The sequence below is a fragment of the Gigantopelta aegis genome, chromosome 12 (genome assembly GCF_016097555.1).
Source record: "Gigantopelta aegis isolate Gae_Host chromosome 12, Gae_host_genome, whole genome shotgun sequence".
NCBI classification, from domain to species: domain Eukaryota; kingdom Metazoa; phylum Mollusca; class Gastropoda; order Neomphalida; family Peltospiridae; genus Gigantopelta; species Gigantopelta aegis.
In genome coordinates this window covers 24947555-24956943 of record NC_054710.1, presented here as the reverse complement: position 1 = coordinate 24956943, position 9389 = coordinate 24947555, and the positions used below count along the sequence as shown (strand labels likewise).

Here is a 9389-nt window from a genome sequence, read left to right as displayed (position 1 = left end):
GGAATCTGCCCTGTATCGTTACAACGCGATATCACACGAGGAACACTAGACATGGAATCTGCCCTGTGTCGTTACAACGCGATATCACACGAGGAACACTAGACATGGAATCTGCCCTGAACATCATTAATCTGCCCTGTATCGTTACAACGCGATATCACACGAGGAACACTAGACATGGAATCTGCCCTGTATCGTTACAAAGCGATATCACACGAGGAACACTAGACATGGAATCTGCCCTGTATCGTTACAACGCGATATCACACGAGGAACACTAGACATGGAATCTGCCCTGTATCGTTACAACGCGATATCACACGAGGAACACTAGACATGGAATCTGCCCTGTATCGTTACAAAGCGATATCACACGAGGAACACTAGACATGGAATCTGCCCTGTATCGTTACAAATCTGCCCTGTGTCGTTACAAAGCGATATCACACGAGGAACACTAGACATGGAATCTGCCCTGTATCGTTACAAAGCGATATCACACGAGGAACACTAGACACAATCGTTACGAGCGATATCACACGAGGAACACTAGACATGGAATCTGCCCTAAATATGGACATGTAATCTGCCCTGTGTCATGACAACGCGATATCACACGAGGAACACTAGACATGGAATCTGCCCTGTATCGTTACAAAGCGATATCACACGAGGAACACTAGACATGGAATCTGCCCTGTATCGTTACAACGCGATATCACACGAGGAACACTAGACATGTAAGATCGTTACAACGCGATATCACACGAGGAACACTAGACATGGAATCTGCCCTGTATCGTTACAACGCGATATCACACGAGGAACACTAGACATGGAATCTGCCCTGTATCGTTACAAAGCGATATCACACGAGGAACACTAGACATGGAATCTGCCCTGTATACGCGATATCACACGAGGAACACGACATATCACACGAGGAACACTAGACATGGAATCTGCCCTGTATCGTCACAAAGCGATATCACACGAGGAACACTAGACATGGAATCTGCCCTGTATCGTTACAAAGCGATATCACACGAGGAACACTAGACATGGAATCTGCCCTGTATCGTTACAACGTGATATCACACGAGGAACACTAGACATGGAATCTGCGCTGTATCGTCACAAAGCGATTTCACACGAGGAGCACTAGACATGGAATCTGCCCTGTATCGTTACAAAGCGATATCACACGTTTAGCTTGTACTTTGTTCCCTTCTCTAGCTGTATTGAGCGCTCAAAATGAACTTCGGTTGTTTTTGACTTCGAGATCGCTGTTCTTGATAATGAAGATCCAGGCACAAGCTTATCTGTGGACACGTCACACATTTCAGCGCTGACGTCATACTATAGCGTAGCATTCTGTGACGTTCCATAGATGTGGAATCCTTGTAGTCTGCATTTTTTGTTTACAGAAAACACTATTCCTTCATCGACGGTACCGCTGCACTTCATGGTTAAATGCTCTTCATTTTTAAACCGACGAATCGTTATCTCCATCACGGTTCCACTTCTTCGTTTCGAGATAAATGGCGACGCATCTTTCTCCGGGTAAAGGAAACATTTCAGGATCTTAACCTGTTCAGCATCGGTCAGTAGATTCGCTGCGGAGACTTCCTTGTCAAAATAATCTTCGTCGAGTACGGGATAGCGAATCAGGTACATACTCTCACCGAGGGTGTTGCGTATGTTTTCCGGAGTTATCTCCCTTTCTCGTCTGCACTCTGCCTCGCTCCAGGCCATAGACGCTTCAAACACCAACTCCTCTCTGGCATTAAGTTGATCAGACTCTACGACCTTCACAAAACAGTCGTAGCACAGACCACAGAAGCTATCAGATTTTAAAACTGCGTAGCCATTCTCCCAACTGTATTCAAGCGCCTTCTGCATCAAGTCTTGTTCCAAGTATACGTGGGCGTCTTCCATCATCGCGGATACGTCTTGTGACGTCAGTGATGTGTCCACGTATGTCAGGCACTTTTCTTTGAGATACTCGATCTGGTATTTCTTTGACACATAAAAGAGCCTGATGATGTTGTTACCGTCAATGTTGACGTCATCGGTGTACAGGAACCTGCAACAGAAGGTAATAATTATGTGAAATGTATACTGTAGCATACATGCGTTATAACCTGTATTTATAGATGTGTACGTACACTTTTATGTACGCGTGTATACATGTATGTATATATGTATGTATGTATGTATGTATTTAGGTAGGTAGGTAGTAGGTAGGTAGGTATGCCGATATGTATGCATGTATGAATATACGTGTGTGTGTGTGTGTGTATATATATATATATATATATATATATATATATATATATATATATATATATATATCCACCCCCTTTTTCTGTTTCTTCTTCTCCCTTACCCACTATATCGTTATCTCTCTCTCTCTCTCTCTCTCTCTCTCTCTCTCTCTCTCTCTCTCTCTCTCTCTCTCTCTCTCTCTCTCTCTCTCTCTCTCTCTCTCTCTCTCTCTCTATCTCTCTCTCTCTCTCTCTCTGCATCTCTACCCACTATCTTTCTTTGTCCCTATTCGGCTATTTCTGTGTGCGATGTTAGAAACAGATGTTGTACATATATGCACGTATGTTTGTCTTACTTCAAAGCCTGTTCAAATATATCAGACTCGATATCCGGGATTTCAATGTCATCCTGCTCCGACAAAGGTCCGTTCAGCATCGCCATGAAGACACAGCTGCGTAGACTGAGTATCAGCCTGTGAGCCTGTATACGCTTCCGGTTTTCTCCCACTATGAACGTGACGTCAGATAAAATGTTTTCCTCCAGTGAATATCGGAGACTCTGAATGACAGTTTGTCCTCGCTGCCAGTCGTCAACAAAACCAGACTGCACTTTAGTATCGCATTCTTTTGTCGCCATTTTCACCTGAAAACAAAAAAGTTAAATTTAAAGTTTGTTTTGATTTCGACACCACTAGAACACATTGGTATATTAATCATCTGCTATTGTATGTCAAACATGTGTCAGTCTTCGAGAGGAATCCCGCAACATTTTCTATTAGTAGCAAGTTTATATATTCGTCGCGAGTATTTTTTTAATATGGAAAATATCAACCAAGTTATCACATTGATATCACGGGTAAGTTATGGGATATATATATTCATCTCCATACTGAATACCAGTGGAAAGAAGCCGCGGTGTGTATTCATCTGCACACTGGATACCAGTGGAAACAAGCCGCGGTGTTTATTGATTTGCACACTGGATACCAGTGGAAACAAGCCGCGGTGTGTAGGAAAATGGCGGAAAACTTCAGTTGCTTACGACAGTAACTGTTGGGCGGGATGTAGTTCAGTGGTACAACGCTTGCCTGATGCGCGATCGATCTAGGATCGGTCCCCGTCGGTGGGCCCATTGGGCTATTTTTCGTTCCAGCCAGTGCTCCACAACTGGTGGAACAAGGGCCGTTTTATGTATTATGCTGTCTGTGTTATTGTGTATAATATAGAATATCCCTTGCTGCTAATCGAAAAAGAGTTGCCCATGGAGTGGCGACAACGGGTTTCCCCTCGAAATATCTGTGTGGTCCTTAACCATAAATATTATGTATAAAATGTCTTGAACGCGTTAAATATTACATTTCCCGTCGGTGGGCCCATTGGGCTATTTCTCTTTCCAGCCAGTGCTCCACAACTGGTGTAACAAAGGCCGTGGTATGTATTATCCTGTATGTAGGATGGTGCACATAAAATATCCCTTGCTGCTAATCGAAAAGAGTAGCCCATGAAGTGGCGACAGCGGATTTTTTCTCTCAATATCTATGTGATCCTTAACCATATGTCTGACGTCATATAACCATAAAATATGTGTTGAGTGCATCGTTAAATTAAACAGTCCCTTCCTTCCCTACAACAGTTAACCTACATTAATGTAATTTGAAACTATTTTTAACAGCCTCTACTGTCTCCCATTCCAGAATCCATTTGTATGTTTGATGCACAGAGTAAAAGGCACGGTGAGAGTAAGTAGACATTGCGGGGGAGGGGAAGGGGGAGGACTATTCCCCCACCCCCCGTTCCGCCTTGCCTGAATGCAAATATTTTATGTCGATTATTATTATTTTAATTTTTTGTTTTATCGTTTCGCCAATCTCCGATTAAAATAATACTTATTTGGAGCCAATTTTGTCACGTGGTTAGAACGGTCATCCTGTCTGTTGTATCCACTAATTCTCGTAGGATATTGTGTTCTGAAATTCAGATTTAATTGTTCGTAACTGGTCACTTTTACTTATATTCATTCATTCAACTTATTGTCGTTCTTATAATTCAACTGAAGTCTAAACACGCTGTCCTGGGCACACCTCAGATACCTGGATTGTCTGTCCAAGACAGTGGGCTAGTTGTTAGTTGGTTAGTGGTTAGAGAGAGATACGAGGGTGTAGCGTTCTTACACCTACCCATCAAGACAGTGGCCTAGTTGTTAGTTAGTAAGTGGTTAGTGAGAGATAAGAGGGTGTAGTTGCCTTACACCTACCCATCAAGACAGTGGGCTAGTTGTTAGTTGGTTAGTGGTTAGAGAGAGATACGAGGGTGTAGCGTTCTTACACCTACCCATCAAGACAGTGGCCTAGTTGTTAGTTAGTAAGTGGTTAGTGAGAGATAAGAGGGTGTAGTTGCCTTACACCTACCCATCAAGACAGTGGGCTAGTTGTTAGTTGGTTAGTGGTTAGTGAGAGAGAAGAGGGTGTAGTGGCCTTACATCTACCCATCGAGCCCTTAAGAACTCGCTCTGAATTGTAGCCGGTACCGGGCTGCGAACTCTGTACCTACCAGCCTGTAGTCCGACGGCTTAAACGATACGCCACCGACGCCTGTCCTTTTATTTACAGTCATTTGTTTATTCAACAATTCTTGATAAAATATTAGAAAGTTTTCGGGTGGTTTTCTTTTGTTTTTAGTTTTTAGCTTACAACAACAATGAAATCATTTATCTTGGGTGCCAAAGAATATACATACTGTCTTTACAAAAAAAAAACTACTTGTTATCAGTTTGGCGGTATCAATGCGATCGATTCATTCGATGAACATGCAAATAAAAATAACATCTTAACCCACATTAGAAGATCACTTTTAAAAATCGCTTTAATAATATTACATTTTTAATCGGTTCATTAAACGGTACATAAAATATGAGTTATCTTGGACATCGTACAATCCTTTCTTTTTTGTACCAGATACTGAGGGACAAAATAAGTGATAGGTATTTCCGCAAAGTCGACCAACACACGATGCACGTTAAGCCTTTTAACATCCAATAACCGATGATAAATAAATCAATGTGCTCTAGTGGTATCGTTAAACGAAACAAACTAACTGTATATATATATATATATGTGACGGAACATGCTCTTAATTTATTTTCGCCTGTGGCGATATTAATTGTTTTAGAGGGCCGTGTGCAGTCCGAATATGCATTTAAGCCCAGGTGGACACTTTGTTACATAATACCTCCTCGCGACGGTGGTCGAGCTGTTTCAATACACACCCAGACCAGGTGCGGAGGCCATGTGGCCATAGTTACGTAATACCTCCGCTAGTTCGGAACGATCGGGGTATTGCTGGCGAACTAGGCGACGACCAGTCTAGGCTTCCAAGAAAACTATGCCGGCTTGGTCGCTGTGCAAATATCACTTGTAGGTATTCGGTGCCGCCTTGTGCCCCCAGGAGATATTCGGGTTTGTAATAAATAGCTAGGGTTTGAGAGATATCAGGTAGAAACATATTGGACGGCTTCCAGGGAACGTAGTCCGTTTGGACTGGCAATTATATATTTTCTGCTCTGTTGTATAACCTTGATGTGATTGATGTGACTTTAAATATTTTAATACTGTATTATACCAATATTATTTAGACGGTGTTTCCGGTAATCTGACGAAGTAAACTGTAGGCTTCACTGTTCTAATATATATAAAGCATAACCAGTCATCCTAGAGGACCTAGGTAAACTGTAGGTTATTGTCTTTATTGTGATAGGTACCAGTATTAATTATGTATTACAAGGTTACTGAATGAGTCGTTAAGGGTTAATTAAAAATTAACCAGTTAGGAATAGAGTTGTAATTCCTTTATTAATTAAGTTCCCCTGGAAGCGTTTCTCAATTATCACACGTGTGGGTGTTGTGTCACGGTGAAGTGATTAGAATATTGTGTAAACTAGACACCTAGAGATTAACTAATTAAGTGATCAGTTCTGGGTTGTTATTATTTGTTGTTGTTAATTAACTACTGCGGCAGTGCATTTGTCAGCGTAGTATTAATACAGATTCCAAAGTGTATTGTGTTTTTGTTGTGTTTTCTAGTGAACTAAACGTGCTATATTACACATACTTTATATAAGATCGTATCTCTGATCATACATAGAGACGAGCCACGCGGGTATAACTGCCCGTTAGAGAGATATCTAATTAGATATACAGTTAGGAGAGATATTTGGATACTCGTGTTTCATTCAGTTATGGGTATTATAGGATCCCCGTGACAATATATATATATATATATATATATATATATATATATATATATATATATATATATATATATATATATATATATATATACATATACATATACATATATAATATATATATATATACATAAGAGAGAGAGATATAGAGAGAGAGAGAGAGAGAGAGAGAGAGAGAGAGAGAGAGAGAGAGAGAGAGAGAGAGAGAGAGAGAGAGAGAGAGAGAGAGAGAGAGAGAGAGAGAGATCATGCAATATAGATATATATATACCACGGCATTTGATTTTACCGGTCGCTGTGGCTGTGACGAGAAATAGCACACTGGGCTCACCGACGGATTTACTTTACTGTATGTAATAAAGTCGGCTTGTTGACATTGCAGACAGTCCGAATAGACGTAGAACGTGTTGTCAGGAAGAAGTAAATGTAACTCGTCCTCGGTGATCTCGCATTCATAATAATTATGTGACCACGAAACCCGTTGTTTTTTATCAACAATCAACAGCTAATGATTACATTTGTGATCACATATTTAAATAAATGTAAAATTATCTTCGATAAAATCACCTAGCAAGATACTGGATTACGTCCGGGTGTTGTTGTTACGATTGAGCAAACAGTAGGTTAAAATGTGACACGACACCATACATAAATCGTATTGTCGGTAATGGTACAATTTTTGTAAAAAGGTAGCGGGGCGTAGTCCAGTGGTAAAGCGCTTGTTTCATACCCTTCGGTGAGCTCCACTGTTCTATGTCTAGTCACAGCCACTGTGCCACGACTGGGAAATCAAATGTCGTGGTCTCTGCCCTCCTGTCTGTGGAATGGTGCATATAAAAAGATACCTTGCCACTAATGAAAACAAAAATATAGCGGGTTTTCTCTCTAAGACTACATGTCAGAATTATTAAATGTTTGACACCCAATAGCGGATGTTTAATAAATCAATGTGTTCTAGTGGTGTTGTTAATCAAAACAATTGTGTTTTGTATGTCGCAACACTAGCGTAACCAGGATGTTATATTGGTTGGGTAGGTGAATGTGTGGGGCAACCCACTATTGGGGTCCCAACCCATACCATGTATGTACGTATGTACTGATGTATGAAATTATGAATATCTATAATTATATTGTATGCATGTCGAGGTTGACTGTCACATACACAGATATTAACGCATTGACGCAGGGGATAATTAAATCCTGTCTGGCCTCACAAATTATCCCATGCATTTGCTGGGACTCGAACCTATGGCACCGAATTGTCCGCATATTGCAAGACTAACCAGGATGTGTTCTGAGCTACTGAGGCATCCATAAAAAGGATGCTCTTTAACTCAAACACGTGCATATGGCCTACAATTTATGCGGTCTATCCCGCTTACGTGCATGAAACAGTGAACCTGGCTCTGGCTAGTATGGATTGATGTATGAATATCTATATATTGTATCTATGTTGAGGTTGACTGTTACATACATAGGTATTAACGGAGGGGCGCAGGGTGTAATTAAATCCTTCCTGGCATGTATGTATCTATGCATGTATGTATGTATGTATGCATTTTATGTATGTATAATTTTATAAAACTGAATAGGTAGGTAGGTAGGTAGGTAGGTAGGTAGGTATATATGTGTGTGTGTATATAATATGCATGTACAATTTTATAAAATTTAATACAGTAAACACACGTTTGATTTGGGGACCATTGCCCCGTGAACCCCCAACCCCACACCACCCCTACGCCACTGTATCGCGAACTACGTTGTAAACGCCTTATTAAACCGACCACATGTATTTGCTCTGTTTAGTGTGAAACGCTTGTGCTATTTATCAAGTTGCTAGCAAACCAAGGGACGGTCCCGCCTATTATATTCAAGAATCAAACTTCATTATTGATATGATTAAATAGGAAAGCCATCATTAACAGTATCGTTGATTTATTAATCATCGGATATTTGGTGCGCACCAAGCAAAGCAAAACACACGATTTGACAAGGTTACGGTTTGGACAGCTATTTAGACACTGTCATATGTTTTACATTTTGCTGTACTGCAAATTGCCCAGGATTTTGTCGTATTGTTAACCATTAGACAGCGATGAAGCAAGCAGTATTTAACTTTATAATTGCCGTAATATTTGTCGAAGGAATATTCTCATGCAAGGAACAAGTGTTTCAGAAGGTGTCAAATACGATCAGATCTAATTGTCATCTTTGGAATGGTTTCGTTGCCAATACGATGGGCTGTGTTCAGAGTTGTTTCGAAGATGACCGGTGTGTTTTGTTCAGATTTGAAGACAATGGAAACTGCTCTACGTTTTGTGACACGGGCATGGATAAAGGAGTCACACCGGAGTATGGAAGTGATGCGAATGTTACTACAGCAAAAGGTAAATGTCGTTTTCTTCATTCTCTTTCTTTTTCTTTCTTTCTTTCCCTTTCTCTTTTTTTCTTTCTTTCTTCCTTTCTTTCTTTCTTTCTATCTCTATCTTTCTCTTTCTTTTTCTTTGTTGCTCCTTCTCTTTCTTTATTGTTCTCTTTCTTTCTTTCTCTTTCTCTTTCTTTCTCTTTCTCTTTCTTTTTTCTCCTTCTCTTTCTTTATGTTTCTCTTTCTCTTTCCTTCTTTCTCTTTATCTCTTTATTTTCTCTCTATCTCTTTCTTTTTCTTTCTTTTCTTTTTCTCTAGTTTCTCTTTCTTTTCTTTCTTCTCTTCTTTCTATACTTCTCTCTCTTATCTCTCTCTCTCTCTTTCTTCTCTTTCTCTCTATATCTCTCTCTCTCTCTCTCTCTCTCTCTCTCTCTCTCTCTCTCTCTCTCTCTCTCTCTCTCTCTCTCTCTCTCTCTCTCTCTCTCTCTCTCTCTCTCTCTCAGTAAAGGGTCCT

General features: G+C 40.4%; 2 protein-coding genes across 2 annotated transcripts in view; one reads left to right on the top strand and one right to left on the bottom strand.

Moving 5' to 3' along the window:
• Positions 1–1251: 1251 nt before the first annotated feature.
• On the bottom strand, positions 1252–4018 carry LOC121385916 (BTB/POZ domain-containing protein 2-like). Its single transcript, XM_041516706.1, has 3 exons — positions 3947–4018; positions 2624–2910; positions 1252–2086 (listed from the first exon to the last, which is right to left on the bottom strand). The coding sequence occupies exons 1-3, from the start codon at positions 4016–4018 to the stop codon at positions 1360–1362; spliced, it is 1086 nt and encodes a 361-aa protein (XP_041372640.1). The 3' UTR covers positions 1252–1359.
• A 4728-nt stretch (positions 4019–8746) lies between these two features.
• LOC121385915 overlaps positions 8747–9389 on the top strand; it is a 27984-nt gene continuing 27341 nt past the window's right edge. The window contains exon 1 of the mRNA XM_041516705.1: positions 8747–8897. Coding sequence (XP_041372639.1) covers positions 8747–8897 — 151 coding nt within the window. The remainder of the gene's footprint in view (positions 8898–9389) is intronic.